The 22,658-nt window shown below is 41.7% G+C and overlaps 2 protein-coding genes across 2 annotated transcripts in view; one reads left to right on the top strand and one right to left on the bottom strand.

The window, feature by feature from the left end:
* LOC127203988 (zinc finger protein 721-like) overlaps positions 1-22,658 on the bottom strand; it is a 1,570,727-nt gene that overhangs the window by 260,824 nt on the left and 1,287,245 nt on the right.
* LOC127203994 (zinc finger protein 431-like) lies at positions 2,526-20,810 on the top strand. The gene is made up of 4 exons (XM_051162947.1): positions 2,526-2,926; positions 11,083-11,209; positions 17,519-17,579; positions 18,869-20,810. The coding sequence occupies exons 1-4, from the start codon at positions 2,924-2,926 to the stop codon at positions 20,655-20,657; spliced, it is 1,980 nt and encodes a 659-aa protein (XP_051018904.1). The 5' UTR covers positions 2,526-2,923; the 3' UTR covers positions 20,658-20,810.

The following is a 22,658-nucleotide window of genomic DNA, read 5'->3' on the forward strand; positions in this document are numbered from 1 at the left end:
CCTCTGTTGGTAAAGCATACAGACACATTCAAACAAAACACCCAGACACATAAAATGAAAATAAAGTTTAAAATACGGGATTCTCGTTAGTGATGCCACAGCCCTGAGACAGCAGCAGTCAGGGCAAGTTAAATTGAACTTCGACTGGTCCTGCACGGAAGCGCCTGTGGCCTTTCTCTGATACAGTCTGTGCAGAGGCAAAAGCAGCCTTATTGTGAGGCAAGAATGGCTCAGCAAAAGTGTTCATCAAGAGGAGTGTCCACAGTGCTGACAGATATATTTCCCTTGATAGTTACTGAAATTGTGCTCTCTGTTTGTTGTATAAGTGAGAATCGTGGCATTAAACATCCATCTGCTAATCGTACATCATGATTGTCCAGTATCATCGCCTCCTGAGCAATCAACACTCAGGCTGCCATGTACTTCATTTTCAGCTAAGAACAAGATAAACATTCTGGAGGCATTTTTGTCCATCATTTTTATAATTTTCAGATGTTTCTGCATGACCTTGAGCTAAGAATGCCCTTAAATATCTCTGATTTTATATTGTGTCCATATTCAGAAGAGGGTTTAACTCAGCATGCCTTGGAGTAGGCAAACCTACATTTGAATTTATCCATATTCTTTAAGTAAAATCCCAATGCTTCCTCTGTTGAAGAAAACCATTGCACTGGAAATGACTCTCATGCTCTCCTTGCCTGCCGCAGGGGGAAAAAAATATCTCTCGGCTCCTCTGTCTTGGCTGTTGTGATGGTTATTCTTGGTTTGTCTACATCTGAAATGAACTAAAACACAAAGAGTTGGACCCTGTGGGGGAGTTTTCCTTCATTATAACATTTGAATTGGGAAAACCCTTTTCTAATCTGAATCTTTTGAGGCGGTAAGATTCACCTTTAATTTAGGCCATAGCTTTTGGTTGCACATGACATGTATGGAGGACACTGAAGATGTCCTTCTCTCTTTGTCTGCTTGCCCTACCTCAGGATAGTCAGTTCTATTTCTTTTTTTCTTTCTTTCTTTCTTTTTCTCTGACATTAGAGCCTTCTTCATTGGAGTTCTGGTAAAAAAACTGAAGACCATTTCAGACAGTCAGCCACATGGACAACTACTAGTGCAGTACGCAGATCTGGTGCCTCCTCACCGCCCCCCCCCTCCCAAAAAAGATCACCAGGACTGGATACTGATGCAAAACACACAGGCTGCTGTATTACAGGGTCAAGCTCGGACCGCAATCCTTTCTGACGCAACAGGATAGGAGAGTGGTGCAGCAGCTTCAAGGGTAATGGGGTTATAAAGGGAAAAACCTTAAGTGGGGATTGTGGGTCACAGGCATGTCAACCTTTAGGCAGGTTGGGTGGAGGCTGGATCGCAAGAGGGCTTTTTTTTTTTTTTTTTTTTTTTTAGTAATCTCAGAGGAACATTGGATGCTGATTGTATCTAATCGCTCAGGTGGGGTTTCTGGAGACTGCCGGCAGGTGCAGTTTAGGGCAGTACATGGCGACTCCCCGAATGCAGGGAGAAGTAAGGGTCACCTAGAAGACAGGTTCTCACAGAACCTACAGCCCATGGCATTAGTTACAGAACATACAGAACATGGCATTCGTTTGGTCCTTGCACCAGATTCTTCAACTTTCCATTGTTAATCAGCCATTGATGGGTTAGTTGGACCACAGCCTGTGAGACATTTCCATAAATCTACTTTCTACATACACAAAGAGATTCAATTCATCTAGAGAACCTTGACTAATATAGCTGTGTAATTGTTTTCACTTTCCCACTGGGAAAGATGTGCAGGCTAACAATAGTGTTCCACAGTGTTTGTCATCTGTTCCCTGCTTTTCTCCCAGGGTTGTCTCGTATCTACCAGGTAAAAAAGTAGCAGCAGTTTACCTGAACCCAGCACACACAAAAAAAACCCACAAAATAAAAATCTTGTCTCCTAAAGTCTCTTTAATTGTGGGACAGAACGCCACTAAAGGTTGAGGAATGGATCCTGCAAGTTACCCACCTTGATACAGGAGGAAGAAGGGGAAATTCCTACTGGGTGCTGTGACTTGGTGAGGTCAGGGCCGCTGCCCACAAAGGGGAAGAAGACGGGGGTTGAGCAGTAGAAGCTCAAGTGGTCCTCTGCCTAGTTAGGAAGACAGATGTTAAGGCTATTACAGGACAGGCACAAGTGCTACTGAAATGCAAATCTCTGCACACCTGCTAAAAGTTTGGCCCTGCTTAGGAAGCCGGGGACAGGAATCACGATTCTGTGCCCATACGGTGCACTCAAACTACAAGAGAGGTGTTTATGTCATTCAAGACGAACTGGCCAATCAGGGACTCCAGGAAGACCAGCCTGTCAGACGCAAAGGCAGCTCTTCCGGAGCGATGCTGGAGGGTTGGCTCTGTGCCTTAAACAGGCTTGAGTGGTTCAGTGTGACATGCTCTGAGCGCTGGTGCTGAGTGCTGTGAAGGGAGCTCAGGCAAGCTCTGGAGTCCCGAGATGGTGAGTGGAGGGTCACTGCCCGCAGATGGGAGGGGCAGGCTGAAGAGCAGCGTTAGCTGGCGGAGTGAGTCCTGCCGGGAGCTCGATGAGAAGACAGACAGGTTTTGGAGGACAGGCACGGTGCTACAGAGACGCAAATCTCTGTATATCTGGAAATAATACGTCCCTGGACTGGAAGCCTGGGCCTGCGGCTGTTCTGTGTCCTTTCAGCACACACTAATCCTAAAGGGAGGTGCTCATGTCACTCAAGACTCACTGGCCAATCAGGACTTTCAAGCGGATCTGCCAGCTCAAACGCTGTTTCTTCCGGGTGGTGTCCTGCAGGTTAGGCTTGAGAGCTGACCTGTCTTGAATGGGTCCGTGTGCTGTGTTCTGATCGTTGCTGCTGGGTGCTGTGAGGGACGCTCAAGCAAGTTCCAAAGTCCCGACATGGTGAGTGGAGGGTCACTGCCCAGAAATGGGAGAAGTAATTTGCTAAGCAGAGCTAGCGCTGGAATAGTGGGTCCTGCTTGGGGCTGGTGGGAAGACAAAAGGGTAGGCTATTGGAGGACAGGTACAAATGTTACTGAAATGCAAATCTCTGCAGATCCGGACTGGACTCCTGGACCTGCAACGATTATGCTGTGTCCCTTCAGCACACTGTAACCCTAAGGGAGGTGCTCATGTCACTCAAGACTCACTGGCCAATAAGGGCCTCCAGGGAGTCCTGCCTATATGAAAGAGGAGCCTGGTTCTTCCGGTTGCCTTGCTGCAGGCGGCAAGTTGAGTTTTCTTTAATGGTTCTGTGTGGTGCGCATTGAGCACGGCTGCTGAGTGCTGTGAGGGAAGGCCAGGGTCCCTGCCCACAGAGGAGAGGAGCAGGAAGCTGAGCAGCAGAAGCTGGTGTGATGGGTCCTCTTTGGGGTTGTATAGTAAGCAAAGGTCAGATATGTGGCCACCAGTGTGGTCCCTTGTAGTCCTAGTCACTCCTTGCACCAGCCTGTGGCCTCTGAATAACTTCACTATGGGGGATGCATTTGGGCACAGCTTTCGGAGCAGGGACTTGTGTCTAGAAACATACTTAGCAGGATGCCAAACTCGGAGGGTCCCAGTTTCCCTAGGATCTTCTACAAATTTTGCCCTTGGAATTCAAAGTTTCGGTGTAAGATCCGTTTGGAGTTAATGTTGTGGAGCTTGTAAAGGGCGCCTCCTGTGTTGGGGTAGTAGTCCAGTGTTAAGCAGTGATGGAAAAGGTAGAATTGATTATGTGAAGGATTTACCAATGTTTAGAAAATAGTAAGCGATCCCAAGTAGAATTTAGCTGAGGGCAGACTGTCTCCAAAACACCCCACGGGTAAGTGTTATGCTAACCTGGCCTGTTAGAGGTTAGGGTGCTGGAATGCACATGTTTGTTCATTAGGCTTGTCCTGTTGTCCAGACTTTTGGCTCATAACCGTGGTTATTACAACCAGCCACTAGGCCCATCCTCATATCAAGGAACATGTTTCTTTCTTTCTTTCTTTCTTTCTTTCTTTCTTTCTTTCTTTTTTTTTTTTTTTTTTTTTTTTTTTTTTTTTTTGCATTCTAATCCTAAATTTATTCAACACAGTCCTTTCACTCTACACAAGCACAAAAACAACCTTATCTGAAATGCTACAAAGTTATAAAACTCAAAACAAACTTTATGGTACTGACTGTACAGTAAAAGCAAAAAGGCAATGTACACACTGCCAAGGGTAACCTGCAACGTGAATGGCAGATGGTAACGGGGTGGGGGTGGGGCTCCCTGTAGAAGTGGCTCGCCTATTTTAGAGAGTACCAGAGACATGGGGACAGAACAGACAACTATGTATGAAGACCCCTTCAAAGACTTTTAACCCTAGAAGTTGAAGAGCACTCAGCAGGGACACGGTCAGGCCTACAGCACAGCAGCTTGGTCCTTTCGGCAGATGTCGCACAGCAACAACAAGGGTATGTGAGCAGTTGTCTGACTGGTTCCAGGTCATCTGTGGCAAACGGTGTGCTGCCACGTGGAGGCTTGCTAAGGAACGTGTTTCTAACAAGCTGCTCAAGTATTGAGAATAAAATAGAGCTCTTTCTCTAAAGCAAGGATAAAGCTTAGGAGAGCTGGTAAAGGTCTGAGACCAGAGCCTTTGGGGAGGGGTTGCTTCAGATCCTGAGAGCCCAACTCTTTTCACTGTATAGATTATATATGGTTATAGGTCGGTCCCAAGGCCGCTATAGGCTTGGCCAGTAATGTTCTTGTGATGTCCTGTGTTCCCTTTGTGCAGTATTGGTTTATTAGACTCCTCTTCTGTTTGTCTCGTTGTATGACAGTTTCTCCCATTGTGTGATAGGTGTCTCCCACTTTTTCCCTGTAAGTGGTATACACAAGCCATAGCTTGTGCAAGACCTCCCCACCTCAGCTTTTGTACTTTCTACCTTTTACTTTTCCTATCTTTTTCATCCTCTAGGACCATCTACTTAGCACTCTGTCACTGATGAATAACTTGCTGCTTCAGGGCACTGGTGGACTTAAGTATTTCTGGGAATATATTTGCTGTGCAAATGTGTTTGTTTTTTTGTTTTTTGTTTTTTTGTTGTTGTTGTTTTGTTTTGTTTTTTTTTAGCAGTTAGACTTGTAGTCTCTAATCCATATTTAAATTGTTCAAAACATAACCTGGGGTCTGAACATAAAAGATCCTTAATGCTGACAACATATGTGTAATGCAAAAATCTGTTTTCGGCTGGCTCTTCTTTGAGCATTAGCCATAAGCAAATGAGTGCTGTCATTACAGAGATTTTTCTTAATGAATTTTGTGTGTGTGTGTGTGTGTGTGTGTGTGAATACAGTGATTTAACATCTGCATCTTTTGTGTTTTAGAAAAATATATTTCTGAAACAAGCTATGTTGACTCAGGTCACCTTGAACCCAGTCTGTTGCTCCCCAGGGAAATGCCCTTGCTTTCCTTTTTTCAAAGTCAGTATACTTACCTGTTACAGGACGTGGCTTGCATACCAAGCCCTTTAGCCCAGGGCTTGGGTTGCCCGCCCGCCCTTCCAGCTGCCCGTTTTGGTTACCTGGTCTTTTTCATCTATCATTTACCCTCCTGGCCTCTTGGTCAGGCTCTCCCTTCCTCCCTCTCCTCAATTCACTTAGAGTTAGGTCCGTTCTGGACTCTCCCAAATGTCTGAGTCTGGCTATTCTCTCTCTCTCTCTCTCTCTCTCTCTCTCTCTCTCTCTCTCTCTCTCTCTCTCTTTCTTAATCTATAATAAACTTTCTACTCCACCATACCTAGAAGAAGCTATTTCTTTTCATTTTTATTTATTTATTTTTATTCACCTTCCATTTACTGCTCCCTACTTTTTGGTTTTTTTTTTTTTTTTTTAATTTATTCTTGTTACATCTCAATGGTTATCACATCCCTTGTATCCTCCCATTCTGCCCTCCCTCCCATTTTCCCCTTACTCCCCTCCCCTATGACTGTGCCTGAGGGGGACTTCCTCCCCCTTTATATGCTCATAGGGTATCAAGTCTCTTCTTGGTAGCCTGCTATCCTTCCTCTGAGTGCCACCAGGTCTCCCCCTTACTTTTTGTTAATTGTTGTTACTTTTTGTCTTCGACTAAAGTTTGGCTGCAGTACCTCTCAGCTGTGAGGTAGAGATGGCTGCACTGGATAGTCAGCGTGTAGTGGACTGTGGAAATGAATGTGCCTTAGAAAAGGAACAGGAAGAGCTCTAGGAGAATGGAAAATTCTACTAAAATACAAATTTCCCAGACTAAGGCTCTGACTGGCCCTAGGGTAGAAGGGTAGAGCTGAGGAGCCTAAGCTGTCTGAGTCATTTGGTCTCCAATCCCCAATAGAGGAGCTTCTGGCTGCTACTGTTCTGAGGCCCTAGCTGGGTTATCCAAGGTAATGATGGACTCTGGCCAAGCCTAGCAGTCAGGAGCACCAGTGGGAGGTAGCTTGTAGGTTCTTTCCAGGGTTCTCCTCTGACGCAGCTGTAGGGAGTTGTGAGGGAGACCAAAAACCACACTATGATCTGTGTCTGAGCACCACTGTCCCCAGGCCAGGAGGACCATGTCTGCCGAGCTCTCAGAGTCTCATCTGCTGGGACTGAGACAGGCTGTGGGTCACACTGTGGCTCTCTTGGTTCATATTGTAACCTGGGCAGAAGCCATTTGGCTCTGATGGTTTCTGAGTGAGAGGGTTCCTTGGGGACAGGAAGGCTTGCAAGCCTGGAAGTGGAAAAGCTATGGTGCTTATGTCACTATCAGTGTGCACACACACACACACACAGAGGCATTGTTTTTGGTGTACAATATGAAAATAGATTGGAAAACAGAAGGTCTGGCTTCTAGGAGTTCTGAACCTTGCATTCCACATCCAATTTTGCATGACAAAGTGTATAAATAGTTCTGAAAGTGATTAAAAAATGAGGTGATGGCGATCCAGCATCAGCAATACTTGACTAGAATCTTTTTGCCTTTCCAGTACCACCAGCCACCATGGCTCAATTCAGGGACATTTAATTTTAAGATACTAAAACAGGGGCTGGAGAGATGGCTCAGTGGTTAAGAGCACTGACTGCTCTTCCAAAGGTCATGAGTTCAATTCCCAGAAACCACATGGTGGCTCACAACCACCATCTATAACGAAATCTGGTGCCTTCTTCTGGCCTGCAGGCAAAATGCTGTATACATAATAAATAAATAAATCTTAAAAAAAAAAAGATACTAAAACAATTTCTGAGATACTAATGAAATTTCTGAGATGCAGAGGTTTTCAGGTGTGCATGGTATTAGGTTGGTGGATAGGGCAGATTCCACATCTTGTGACGTAATCCATGTGGCAGCAAGGAGACATTAAATTATACTTAACGTTGTTTTTTATATGGGCTTCACTGGGACTGGCTGTGTTTGCCTAGAACCACAAGGGAGCGTGAAGGGCTGCACAGCCGTAGCCCACCTTTCTGATCACCTCCATTTCCAAAGAGAGTTCTAGAGCATGGGGCCTCTTTGTTTGGAAGAGATATCAGTACTAGCTGGAGGGTCAGAAATATAACAGTTTAGGGGTTACATTCAGTTGTTTAGTAAGAGTTGTGAAGTCTGTGGGTATTTACGTTTTATACACATACAGCTAAAGGTAACATTGGTCAAGTTTTTCCTGGCAGACTTCCCTTAAATCTTTTGATAAAAACTTAAATATATTTTAGGCTTATGTTTTCGGCTTATCCTTTCTATCTCTTTATTCTTTCATAAATATTGTACACATTCGTGATTGTTGTAGCTTTCTGGTTAGTATAGAAGTCATATTGTGCTAACATGTGTGCTATTCCTTCATAATCCTGTGGAGAAGTTTGAGTTTTTTCAAATGGTATGTAACTCTGGAGTCAGGTTTCCTCTTATTGAATATAGTTAGCATCTTTCTTTTTGAAAATACATCATTTTTAGTTGTGAGGTTTAATGTAGTATAAAAGGCTCAAAGTTATTTTTCTACATAATAATTTGTTTAGCAAATTACAAATAAGTCTATAACCGAAACTGATATGAAATAATGTACAAAGCCCTAGAAAGAGGATTTCTTATAGAGTTTAGTGACATGGAATACATTGTTATGGTCACATTAAAGATATCTCACCAAGTATGGCTTAATTGAGGAAGCAAAAAGAATGAAAATAAAACGTATTCCAGAATTGAACAATTTGTCTAAATGTGATGGAGGATTGTATATTGGCTTGCAAAATAAACCTTGATAGCATTAAATTGTGATTTTTTTTTTTGACAGATATCAGCTGAAATGAAGTAAGCCCATATTCTGTTGTTTTAGTTGACATAAAATTGCCCATATTTAGTGTATCTATTCTGAGGCCTTTGGACATAATGCCTACATCCAAGCCACCCCGCTACACAGAGTTCTCATAAAATGACAGAATGGCCATGGATCCCAGCAATCTTCTCAGTGTGTTTTTCATATACTTGAAATTAGTCTTGACAAGTAGCAGAGCGCTCATGCTCATTGCAGTTATGTTTTGGCAGCTTAAATATAAAAATAACCTCAGTGCTCGTTTGTTGAGGAAGAGCAGGGTGCCTCAGGAGGACACTGTGCTAAAGGAATGAGGAGACAACAACAGCAGAAGGATTATACACATATAAAGGACTCTCAGGCAGTGTTGTACAGTCTGAAAACAGCATGTAATTACATCTTAAGCAGTGTCAAGCCAATTCTTTCTCCCATCTGATATTAATATTACTTGCACTCTCATTTGTCAGATGGCTGTCAGAGCTTCAAGCTATCTTGTCTACATTGCAGGCAGCAATAAACATGAAGGGCGGAAAGCACCGAAACCGTCACCTTCAAAGACATTTTCTAATGTTCGTTTAGTGGATATGTGGAGAAGAAAAGTGAAACATAAATATTTCTGTAGCAAGATTTGTTATAGAGATGAGAAGCAAACGTACTGTTGTAGTATATTGTAAAAAAGGCAGAAAGTTGCATTTCAACGTCACAAGATGTTGAGATACCTAAGTTGTGAGGCACCTGCCGTGAGGAGCTCCCTTCAGGGAGTGGAAGTAACCAAACTGAGCGACGTATGAGACCCTGCAGGGATAGGGCCATCTAAGCCTTTTGAAACTGAAGCCCGATGTATTGGAAACAGAGCTACAGGGTTTGTTGTCTGGCCTGCAGGTTTCGTTCTTTGGTCCGGTCTTCCCTCACTATGTACACACTCCTCTCTACTGGCACGGGAAGGGGTATTCTGTGCATTGTGTGGTGGAATGGTAGAACTTGGTTTCTAATTTTACAGGATGTGGCAGTCAAAAGATTTTCTTGTGTCAGAAGAGACTTTGGACATTTGAACAGTGTGTGAGCCATTGCAGATGATTAGGATTGTTAATGCATTTTCATCATGGATGACCATGAGCCTATGGTGACCCTGGTCAGTATGTAATTGATTGAATCAAAAAGCTCCCAGAGAGGATGCTTTCTTTAAACTCTTGTTCTTCTTGTGGCTTTTTTTAGGGGAGCTTATGGAAGTTTTGTTTTTTTGGTTTTTTGGGTTTTTTTTTCCCCCCGAGGAACATTTCTAGATTCCTTCTTGGGAGTAGGATTTGAGTGTCTCTGGACTCGACCTATTTCCTGTTCTTTGTGTCTTCTGTGTTGTCAGCTTCCTTCTCATGCTATGGACTCTATTGCTGCATCACATAACATAGAGTAGAGGCAACTGCTCTTCAATATTAAGCTCTTTTGCTAGGCTAATGTTTTTATATTTTTAAAATTTGGTGTTTTATTTTTGATTTTGAAGAAAAGTTTCTCTGTGTAGCACTGGCTGTTCTGAAAGTAGGTATGCAGACCAAGCAGGTTTCTAACCTACAGGTCTAGCTCTATCGAGTGTTGGGATTAAATGTGGGTAGGTGCCATCATCATCACCATCATCATCATCATCACCATCATCATCGGCTGATGGTCCTGGAACGTAGGGTCTTTTGGTACATGCTAAGCCTATGTTGTGCTCATCTTCATCCACATCTAGCAGTGTGAAATTTGGCAGGAAGTATATTTAAATTCTCAGGATGACATGTATTCATGATACTAATGTAGCCAGAGCTTTTTGAGTCATTGGATTGCAGGTGTGTGACATTTTTTTCCTATCTCTTGTGTTTGTTTTTACTTTTAATGAATATGAATATTTTGCCTATATGCATGAATATACACCTCATGTGTTCCTGGTCCTCACAGGAGTCAGAACGTGGCCTCAGAACTCCTGAACCTAGATCAATGGATAGAAGTGCTGTCTCATGGAAGCACTGGCAATTGAGCCCAATTGTTTGCAAAACTCACAAGAGCTCTTCACTGCTGAGGTGTCTCTCTTGCCCTATGTTGCTTATTTATGATAAACATTTACATTGCTCATATTTTCACCTTTCTGTCTGTACCTGTTTAAACATGCATTCCCTTCTAGTAAGATCTTATTAATGTTACAGTTTAAACTGGGGCAGTTCAGATTTCTGGAAGATGAATACAGAACTGGAGTGAATGTATGATTCTTTGTAGGAACTTCAGTAAAGACCTCTGAGTTGTTTCTGTCTTTCTTGTTTGTTTGATTGGCTTTCAGGGGAGACAGCGTCTTAATGTAGATGTCTACCTGTCCTGGAACTCATTGCATAGATCATGCTGGCATCCAACTCAGTGAGATACACCAGCTCCTTCTCCTGAGTGATGGAATTAAAGGCATGAGGGAATACAACTAGATTGCTTATTATTATTATTATTATTATTATTATTGTTGTTGTTGTTGTTGTTGTTGTTGTTGTTAGTAACTCTTCAAAAATTTATGTGTGCTTACTACTGTTTATCTGTTTGCTTCTCTCTCTCTCTCTTCATGTCTGAAAATTGGCATTTTTATTTCAAGGCTATATACTACTCAAAGGGGGCGGAAATGAGAGGGGTGAGGCTCATCATTCAGTTTTCTTCTAAAATGACTTAGTGATTATGTTAAAACTTCTATGTCAAAAAATAAGCGGAGGGAGCACCAGGTTTATATGACTATATTGTCAATGAAGTATACATTTACAGTTGTTGTTGTATTCATTTATGGCATATTTTAGAACACAGTGACCTACCATGATGTGCTTGTGAACTTCACCCAAGAAGAGTGGGCTTTGCTGGATTCTTCCCAGAAGAAACTTTACAAAGATGTGATGGAAGAGACCTACAGAAACCTCACTGCTATAGGTAAGACTGTGAATTTTATTTCTCTTATTTTGAGTTTTAATTTATTATAATTTATTCACATTGCATCCTCTTGTTATCTCCTTGCTCATATCTTCTCATTCCCGCCAACCCTCCCTCTTCTGTCCTATTCCCCTTCCCTACACCTCTAACAAGGGAGTTACTCCCCCCACCATCTGACCACACCCTATCAGGTCTCATTAGGATAAACAGCATCTCCTTCTTCTCTGTCCACAAGGCCACACTGCAAAGGGGAGGTGATCAAATCTCGGGCACTAGAGTTCATGCCAGAGGCAATTCCTGCTCTCCTTCGCACACACACTTGGAGAATGTGCTGTTTATTGGCTGCGTCTGGACAGGAGGATCTAGATTCTCTGCATGCGTTGTCCTTGGTTGGTGCATCAGTTTGTGCAGGGCCCCCTAGGTTCATAACACACCTGCGGGTCCTTCCATTCCCCCACTCACCCAAACAACTCCCAGCGCTCCTACCACAGTCTGGCTGTGAGTCCCAGCAAATGTTCTGATCTCCTGCTGGGTGGAGTCTCAGAGGACATCTGTGTTGGACTAATATCCACTTTTAAGTGCGTATATACCATGTGTGTCTTTCTGGGTCTTAGTTACCTCACTCTATATGATCTTTTCTAGTTCTATCCATTTGCCCACAAATTTCAAGATTTCCTTGTTCTTAATAGATGACTTAGTATTACATTGTGTAAATGTACCTCAGTTTCTTTATCTTTATCTTTTCGTTGATTGAGGGATTATCTAGGTTGTTTGTAGATTCTGGCTATTATGAATAAGGCTGCTAGGAACCTGGTTGAACAAATGTCCTTGTTGTATGAAGGAGCATCTTTCAGGTATATGTTCAGGAGTGGTATATCTCTGTCTTAAGGTAGATCTATTCCCACTTTTCTGAGAACGCAACAGATTGATTTCCACAGCGGTTGTGCACGTTTGCACTCCCACCAGCATTGGAGGACTGTTCCCCTTTCTCCACATATTCACCAGCATGTGCTGTCACTTGAGTTTCTGATCCTAGCCATTCTGATGGGTGTAAGATGGAATGTCAGAGTTGTTTTGACTTGCATTTCCCTGATGATTAAGGATGTTGAACATTTCTTTAAGTGTTTCTTGGCTATTAATATTTCTTTGTTGAAAATTCTCTGTTTAGCTCTTAACCCCATTTCTTAATTGGATTATTTGGTTTGATGGTGTTTAATTTCTTGAGTTCTTTATATATTTTCTATATTATCCTATTTCTATGCCTGTATCATGATGTCTTAGTTACTGTTGCCCTATAGTACAGCTTCAGGTCAGGGATGGGGTTCCTCCCTGGGCCAGCAGGCTCATACAGTGGTGCTCTGCAGCTCGCAGAGCTGAGAGATAATGTATGTACAGTTTGCTAGCCTGTGTTTGGCTGGGCTTTGGAACACATGCCCAGGCCCACCTGGGCCCTGGGTCCCTCTGTGGACCAGCTTAGAGATCTGACATCAGATCTAACCATGGTTCATACTCTGGGCTCACCCAGGGCCAGCAGACACAGACGCTGGCGCTCTGTAGCCCACAGTTCAGTCAGAGAGAGACCGTGTGTGTGTGTGTGTGTGTGTGTGTGTGTGTGTGTGTGTGTGTATGCGAGAGAGAGAGAAAGAAAGAGAGAGAGAGAGAGAGAGAGAGAGAGAGAGAGAGAGAGAACAGGTGTAAAGCCTAGCCTGAGTTTGGCTGGGCTTTGGAGAACTTGCCCGCACCGGTCTGGGCCCTGGGTAATGGCAGGGTGGTCTCAGGTCAGATCCACTCATATTCCTGTGCTTTCCCTTGAGCCAGCAGGTCCAGATGCTGTTGCTCCACTGTTCACTGTTCAGTCTCAGATACAGAGACTGAGATACAGAGTGCATTTGCATGAGATATAGAGTGCAGATGCAGCTTGCAGGTGGGTTTGCATCCAGACTCCAGGGACTGGTCACCTGCCCACATGGAACCAGAGATTCCTCCATGTACCAGTTGGATTACGTGAGGCCAGACCCACCTGTCCTCCACACAGTATGGACCCATCTCACCCAGGGTTCTCCAGGTCTTGTGGTCTGTAGCTCCCAACCTGGTCCCTAGGCTCAGTATACTGCCAATCAGACACAAGGCATGGTCAGTGCTGCCATCTTGGATCTCCCCTAATATTCTTAGGTTTGGTCGTTTTATAGTGTCCCAGATTTCTTGGTTGTTTTGTGTCAGGGACTTTTTAGTTTTAATGTTTTCTTTGACTGATGTATCAATAACTTCAACTATATCTTCTACACTTGAGATTCCCTCTTCCATCTCTTGGTGTTGGTTGTGTCTGCAATTCCTCTTCTCTTCCCTAGGTTTTCCGACTCCAAGATCACCTCAGATTATGTTTTCTTTGTTGCTTCAAATTCCCTTTATAGGTCTTGAATAGTTTTACGCATTTCTTTCTCCAGTTTGATTGAATTTTCCTGTAATTCTTTATAGGATTTATTCAATTTCTTCATCTGTTTGAATGTATTATCCTGTATTTCTTTGAGAGAATTATTTACATCCTTTGTGGCTTCTATCATTTTCATCTCCTCAGACTTAAAATTATCTTCTTGTGCTTCATAGGTGTTCATATCTCCAGGGCTTACTATGGTAGGATCACTGGTTTCCAGTGGTTATCATATGGCTCTGATTTTTGTTGCTTGTGTTCTTTCATTGGCTTCTAGCCATCCGGTTGTCTCTGGTGTTTAGCAGGCCTGGTGGTTCCTCCAATTGGGTCCTGTCTGTGTGAGTCCCACGTGGGCCAGGCAGGATGGGCTCTGGCAGAGAGAGCTCCAAGCTGAAGGCTGTTCGCAAGAGCTCCCCAAAATTCTTCTCAGGATGGTGGACAATGGTTGTTGGAGCCTGTACCCAGGTCAGCTCTACTGGGTTTTCTGTGTGTGTTTCAGTTGTGCCAGGGAGGAGAGGAGCAGGCTGAGAGAGCGTCAAGTTGAACGCTGCTTGGGTGCCTCTGAGGCTTCCTTGGTGTGGTGGATAATGCGTGTTGTGGCTGAAACCCAAGTAACCTCTGCTGGTTCACTTTCTGTGACCCAGATGGTCCATGCGGGTAGTAGTGGGCAGAGAGAGATCCAAGCACAAAGCTTCTCTCGTGTCCCATAGTCCTTCTTGAGATGGCAGAAAATGTGGTTGGTGGTCCACGCCTGACTAGGTCTTCCTGTTTGCTCTCTCTGTCCCAGATGGGCCAGGCAAGTAAGTAGCAGGAGGGTGGACAGAGATCCAAGCCCAAAGTTACTGAGTATCCCACAGGCCTCTTAGGGATATCAGCTAATGTGGGTTGTGGCCTGCACCAACATACCTTTACTTGTTAGCTGTACTTTGAATATATGACAAAATCAATAAAAAGGGAACTCACAAGACCTCCATAAGATGTCAACATTTTATCCCAGGTGCAAAGTGGCCCATGCGGCCTCCACCACGAGACTGCTGATAATTAACAGTGTTATTTTCTTCAAATGTGTAGCTACAGATAAGTAGCCCTTTTTTCACTAAATAAATTCCCACTTTGGCAAGTAACTCTATGGGCAACATACAAAAAGAATGTATGAAAGTGGAGGAGCAGTTCTTGAGAAAAGGGGAGTCCAGAAGGAGAGGGAGAGGAATGAGGTAGAGAGATGGGGGGGTTAAAAATGACTAAAACTCATTATACAAATGTGTAAAACTGTAAAACAACAAAGAATAATAAGAGCAAATAAAAATGCACAGTGTAAATACATATATGTACAGCTGTATAGGCAGACATATCTATTTCACAATGAGAAGAGAAAACGTTTTTAAAGTCTGTATGTTCTAGAATTTTAGAGTAGTCATGTTTTGTAAGGTTCAATTCTTTGAAGAGTTTGAAATATTAAATAATCAGAAACAGATGTAAACTTGTATGAAAATGTCCATATTTGAGGTTGGGAATGATGAGTCAGTATTTAAGAGCACTGGCTACTCTTTCAGAAAGATTTGATTCCCAGCACCCTCACTGTTGTTCACAATCTTGTGTATATCCAGTTCCAGGGAGATCCAATACCCTTTCCTGGCCTCCACAGCCACTGAATGTATGTGGTGCACAGACAGACACACAGACAGGAGAACATCCATACACCTAAAAACTGTGCGCATGTAACAGTACTCAGCCTATATAACAAGCATACACGATGAAAATAAAAATGGGGAGGGCTGTGGGACACCTGAACAGCTTTGGGCTTGGATCTCTCTCCCCGGCCTGCTGCTTACTGGCCTGGCCCACCTGGAACACAGAGAGCAAACAGGCAGAACAGAGTCCACTCCTCCATTGCTGGTGGGAGTACAAACTTGGACAACCGCTTTGGAAATCAATCTGGCACTTTCTCACAAAATTGGGAATAGTTCTATGTCAAGACCCAGCCGTACCACTCCAGGGTATGTACCCAAAAGATGCTCCACCAAAAAACAAGGACATTTGCTCAACTATGTTCATAGCAGCCTTATTCATAATAGCTGGAATCTGGAGACAACGTAGATGTCCCTCAACCGAAGAATGGATAAAGAAACTGTGGTACATTTGTACAATGTGATAGTCTTCATCTATTACAAAAACAAGAAAATCTTGAAATTTGCAGGCAAATGGATAGAACTAGTAAAGACCATGCAGAATGAGGTAACCTAGACCCAGAAAGACACGTGTGGTATATACTCACTTATAAGCAGATGTTTGCCACATAATACAGGATAACCACAGACCTAAAGAAGATAAATAAGAAAGAAGATCCTAGGGAAAATGCTTAATTCTCATTCAGAAGGACAAATGGAATAGACAACAGAAGCAGACGAAGAGGAAAAACAGGAAGGGAGCCTACCATAGAGGTCCTCTGAAAGACTCTACCCAGCAGAGGATCCAAGAAGATGCTGAGACACACATCCAAACTTTGGGGTGGAGCACAGGGAGTCCTATGGAAGAGTTGGGGGAATAGAGGGACCTATAAGGAGTCAGGAGATCCACATGGAGACCAGTGGAGCCAATAAATCTGGAAAATGATGTGTGGGGGGGTACCTGCGGAGACTGATGCACCAACCAAGGACCATGCATGATGTGGACTTAGACCCAGTGCTCAGATGTAGTAGACAGGCAGCACCGTCTCCTTTTGAGTTCTGTAATATGGGGAGTAGGGACTTCTGAGATGGACTCTGGCTCCCATACGTTGATCACTTCCCCCTGGAGGGGCAGCTTTGCCAGGCCACAGAGGAAGAAGATACAGACAGTCCAGATGAGACTTGATAGGATGAGGCCAGATGTTAGGGGAGGAGGGCTCCTCTTTCTGAGGACGAGGGGAGGGAGGGAGAGCATGTGAGCGAGGGAGGGTGGGATTGGCAGGTGACAAAGTTGGGGGCTATAATTGAGATAGAAAGTGAACAAATTAAAAAAAAATGAGTTTGCAATTGATCTCTATGGATCTATCTTTTGTTGTTGAATTTTCTGTTGAGTTATTTTATAGCCCAAGTATGTAAGTGAATCTCCTCTTTGTACCTGTGAAGTTCTGTGTTTGAACAACAATGAGCACAGTTTGTGATTGTTCTTGATTACACATTATCAATAATTTCCCCAGAGGCATCTATCACTTCCACCTCTAATTTCATCATCTGTCTCTATGACTACAGGAACATTACTTTGAGTCCTCCATTGTTGTAAAAGAGTCCTTCACCATAAATTTACGGGTATGTCAGCCACATAGGTTCTCATCTTCCCTGTTTGTCTTTCTGGTCCCACATATTTAACCCATTGTACACTTTGTCTTATTTGAGATAATTTACCAATTCCTATAAACTGTGTGTAAACCTCCTCTGGGCTGGTAGATGCAGACACTGATGTTTTGTGGTCCACAGATAAGTCTGAGACACTGTGCACAGTGAGTAGCATGCAGGTGTGTGGCAAGGAGCTGTAACCTCCCAGACTTGGGACCTGAGAACTTTTTTGTGGTTTAGCCAGGTTACCTGAGGCCGAACCTACCTGTGTTCCATACCATGTGGTACCCCCTCACCTGGGAAACACCAGCACTGTTGTTTTGGAGTCCACGGTTCAGTCTTTCGGTTGCTGTGGAGTTGCTGCTGTTCTACTGATCAGACATATTGTGTGATTGGGGCCGACGACATATTGGATCACCTTGCTTTGCTTTTTAAAATAAGGGGAAAATTCTTTCTTTGTCATTGGTACTTTTCTGTAATTCCAGATGAGGATAAGGTAAATAAATCAGGTGTGGATATAAGGTTCACTGAACATAGTAACATTTTTCTGGTACTGTATTTTAGGTTACAATTGGGAAGACCATAATATTGAAGAACATTGTCAAAGTTCTCGAAGACATGGAAGGTAATTTTCATGTGCAACCTGATAAAAATATGGCTCTGAAGAAGTTTTAATGTGTCCTCAAAGGTTTTTGTGTTTGTATGTTTGGTTTATTTTTGTTGTTGTTATTTGATTTTATAAACAAGGTTTCTCTGTGTAGCCTTGGCTATCCTAGAGTTGTTTGGTAGGCCAAGCTCGTCTCGAACTCACAGTGATCTGCCCGCTTCTGCCTCTCCTAAAGCTGAGATTAAAGGAATGCACAACTACACCTGGCTGTGTCCTTGGAGTTTTAAAGAAAAAACAACAGTTTACAAAAAGCACTGCTTTCAGTGATTTGATGATTATTAAAAATTTTAAATCCATGTACTTCAGTGTCAAGTATGTGATTTGTGTTTTCAAGGCACTCTAAGAAAGAGGACAACAAAAGAGTGCCATAATAAATATTGCCATTTGAATCATGTTGACATTACAACTACTCAGTAGAACTGCCAATCTCACACCACTCAGATAACTGCAGTAGGTATACACATTGAATAGGTTATATGTCCAAATCCTAATAAGCAAATATTCCATAGTAAAGCTAATGTTACATATTCTTGTAGTAACATTGCAAAGTTTAGTGAGAGGTGGATCTTATGAGAGTCAAAATGCTATTGTGGGGAAACCTTAATCCCTTTACTACATGATTATACAGAAGAAATATCAACCTGTGTGAATGCAATGTGGAAATATTTCGTTCTTCTTCTAAATTGAATAGGCATATCATACGTCACAATGGGTACAATCCATGTGAGCATAGGGATATATAAAAAAGCAACATGCCTTTCTTTCTCCCACAGCAATTAGAAGTTTTGTAGTAGTCTCCACTTCCAGTAAATTTTCTGAATGCGACACTAGTTTACTGTTCATTCACTTTCCTACTTCATTGGCTATACATCTGCAAATTCACAATACAGAAAATCCCCATGAGAACTAGGAATATGGATATTCTTCTGCTTTTCCTGATTTACTTTGCAAGTGTAGTATTATTCACAAATGAGAGTATTTATGAATTTAATGGCTGTGCTAAATCTCTTATAGAAAAAGCACGCTATGAAAGTGAACCCAGTAACCAATACCATCACAGGTATCTTCTTACATGCAAAACAACCCATAATGAAGGAGAACACCATGAATGTGAACAGTGATAGAACCTTAATATCTTATTTCTCTTGACCATTAGACCAAATTACAAAATTAATTCATACAGATAAAAAGATCCATTAGTTTACTGACTGTGGTAAAGCTTTCACATGTGTCAATTACTTTTGCAGGCATAAGAGAAGTCATACTGGAGAGAAAACTGCTGAATATAATCTGTGTGGTAAAGCCTTTGCATATCACAGTCATCCTCTAAGGCATGAAAGAATTCATTCTGGAGAGAAACCCTTTGAAGGTACTCAATATGGTGAAGCCTTTGCATATCACGGTAGTCTCCAAATTCATGAAAATACACATATAGGAGAGAAATGTTATGAATGTAAGCAATGTGGTAAAGTCTTTGCATACCACAGTTCTCTTCGAAGGCATGAAAGAATTCATACAGGAGAGAAACCTTATGAATGTAATCAATGTGGTAAAGCCTTTACACGTCATAGTCATCTTCAAAGGCATGAAAGATCAAAATCACATCGAAATCATCTTCAAATATGTAATAGAACACATACTGGAGAGAAACCATATGAATGTAACCAATGTGGTAAAGTCTTTGCAAGTCGCAGCCATCTCCGAAGTCATGAAAGAACACATACTGGAGAGAAACCTTATGAATGTAATCAATGTGGTAAAGCCTTTGCACAGCACAGTCATCTTCAAAGGCACGAAAGATCGAAATCACACCAAAATCATCTTGAAGTACATAATAGAACACATACTGGAGAGAAAACCTATGAATGTAATCAATGTGATAAAGTCTTTACACGTAACAGTACTCTCTTAATGCATAGAAGAATACATACTGGAGAGAGACCCTATGAATGTAATGAGTGTAATAAAGCCTTTGCATATAATAAGAGTCTCCAAATACATAAAAGAACACATACTGGGGAGAAACCCTATGAATGTAACCAATGTGGTAAAGCCTTTGCATGTCACAATAGTCTCCAAATACATAAAAGAACACATACTGGAGAGAAACCTTATGAATGTAATCAATGTGGTAAAGCCTTTGCATGTCACAGTAGTCTCCGAATACATAAAAGAACACATACTGGGGAGAAACCCTATGAATGTAACCAATGTGGTAAAGAATTTGCTTGTAAGAATCATCTTCTAATACATAAAAGAACACATACTGGAGAGAAACCCTATGAGTGTAATCATTGTGGTAAAGCCTTTGCATGTCAGAATACTCTTCAAATACATGAAAGAACACATACTGGAGAGAAACCTTATGAATGTAACTATTGTGGTAAAGCCTTTGCGTGTCCCAGTAGTCTCCGAATACATAAAAGAACACATACCAGAGAGAAACACAATGAATGTAACCAATGTGGTAAAGCCTTTGCATGTAACAGTTATCTCCTAATACATAAAACAACACACACTGGAGAGAAACCATATGAGTGTAACCAATGTGGTAAAGCCTTTTCATGTCCCAGTCATCTCCGAATGCATAAAAGAACACATACTAGAAAGAAACACCATGTATGTAACCAATGTGGTAAAGCATTTTCACAACACAGTCATCTCCTAAGTCATAAAAGGACACATACTGGAGAGAAACCCTATGAATGTAACCAATGTGGTAAAGCCTTTTCACAACAAAGTCATCTCCAAAGTCATAAAAGTACTCATACAGGAGAGAAACCTTATGAATGTAAGCAGTGTGGTAAAGCCTTTGCACAGCGCAGTCATCTTAAAAGGCATGAAAGAATTCATACAGGGGAAAAATGCTATGAATGTAACCAATGTGGTAAATACTTTTCACAACACAGCAATCTCCGGGTACATAAAAGAACACACACTGGAGAGAAACTCTGTGATAGTATTCAATATGTTAAATCCTTTGCACATTACAGTCGTCTTGAGGACATGAAAGAACTCATACTGAAGGGAGTCTGACTAGGATGTGGTAAGATCTTTAGCCAACACACTTACATTCAGTTATACAAGAGCATTTATTCTGGGGAAAATACCTGACAAGTGTCAACAATCTGTTCAAGCCTGATGATGTCCCTCCTCATTTTGCTTGTCCTGACATCCTAACGTGGACAAAAGCCCAATGAATTTAAATAAGGCAGCCCTTTTATATTTCACAATCCCTTTAATTACATCTATTTCATCCAGTTGTAAAAACTTTATGTGTGTCTTAGTGTCTTTTCTGTTGCTGGATTAATGAGCAATGCTTTATGCAACTTAGAAAAGCAATTAATTCAACTTATGGTTCTAGAGGGATATGGAATCCCCCATAAAAGTGGCAATGCAACAAGTGTCATACACAGCAGCTAAAGCAGGAGGCTCATGTGCTCATCCTGTGACATGAAGCAGTGAGAACTTACATGGTGTGTGTACGTAAACTCTCAAGCCCCACGCCATGTGACATTTCCTTCAGCAAGGCAGGATTTCCTACATCTTCCTAAATGGTACTACCAACTGGGAAGGATTGATTTTTCTCACTTAAAACCTATACGCTTGCTTTCTGTTCCATGAACCAAATCGCAGTGAAGAAAAACTCTGTAGATGAGCCTTTGGGTGCCTCAGTACCTGAGTTACAGGAATATACAAGAAAAACATTCATGAGTAAAAGTTTATTTGTTTAATAATTTGTTTTAATTTAGTTATGTAATGTCAGTGTTTCTTTGTGTGTGTGCCGTTGTTCCTGGGAATGAGCTGGTACTAGTTATGTCACTAGTTCTGTAAATATTTGGAAGCCTTTACATATATATATATATATATATATATATATATATATATATATATATATATATACATATATATATATATATATATATATATATGTAGGAACGAACTTATACAAGAAGAATAACTCTGTTCATGTAAATTATTTGAGAAAGACTTTAGACCTCATAGTTTTCTTCATTTTCAAAAGGAAAATATCTTGTTTTATCTATTTTTCATCAAAGTCTTGAAGAAAGTGATGTTTTTGTTTGTTTGGTTTTGGTTTTTTGAGACACAGTTACTCTGTGTTAGCCTTGGCTGTCCTGGACTGACTTTGTATACCAGGCTAGCTTCAAACTCACCCAGATCCTCCTGCCTTTGTCTCCCAAATACTGCAATTCAAGGTGTGTGCCACCACTGCCCAGCAGATGTAAATTATTAACCATAGTAACTCAAATGTAATGGAGGAGACCACAAATTGTGGTTGTGATTTGTATATTGAAACATTTGGAGTAGGTATTGAAGTTTGCTATATGTGTGGCAAATCTATTTACAGAAGTTTATTAAACTTGTTATATTCCTCATGTGGCTTCTGTTCATCTTGTATTGTGCTTTTACTTTGTGATAGGTATTTTTATGCTGCAATGGATAGAATGGGGTCCCCATCATCTAAATGGCCCATAGTGTATTACTCTATCAGGCAGTATGTGACCATACTTTCCAGTAAGGGTGTCTGTGAAAGGGTGGTGGGTAGTTGTTACTGCTTTTGTTTTTCATACATTCACAAGTTCCATTAAGATTTTATTTGTTATTCAGCCTTGTGTGGATATCAATAGTTAGTCAAGACTACATTTGAACCCTTGGTTCTCATGTGACAGCCTCCGGAGTACAAGTTCATAGGTAGAGGCTGTTCCCCCAATGTGTCTTTTTTTGTCAATACATTGTAGCAATGTTAATGTTAAAATGCTTAATAGAAAAAAAAAAGAAACCTCATATGTATCCAAAGCAATATTTTTATCTATCTTGTAGAGATGTAATGAAGTACAATAACCAGCAATCAACTGTATATTTTACAACAGAGCTTGATTGGTATGAACATGTATATATTACTTGATGTTCCATGTGTCTTCGTGTTCCCATTACTTTCAAGTTGGTTCTTCATCTTGAAGTATTGCCTTTTAAGGGAATTGTCTACAAGTGCTGGAGAATGACATTTATTTAAAC

The sequence above is a fragment of the Acomys russatus genome, chromosome 19 (assembly GCF_903995435.1).
Source record: "Acomys russatus chromosome 19, mAcoRus1.1, whole genome shotgun sequence".
Classification (NCBI taxonomy): domain Eukaryota; kingdom Metazoa; phylum Chordata; class Mammalia; order Rodentia; family Muridae; genus Acomys; species Acomys russatus.

Coding starts and splice junctions, on each gene's coding strand:
- LOC127203994 (XM_051162947.1), top strand. Junction 11,210..17,518: donor CAGAAACCTCACTGCTATAG/GTAAGACTGTGA, acceptor ACTGTATTTTAG/GTTACAATTGGGAAGACCAT. Junction 17,580..18,868: donor AGTTCTCGAAGACATGGAAG/GTAATTTTCATG, acceptor TTACTTTTGCAG/GCATAAGAGAAGTCATACTG.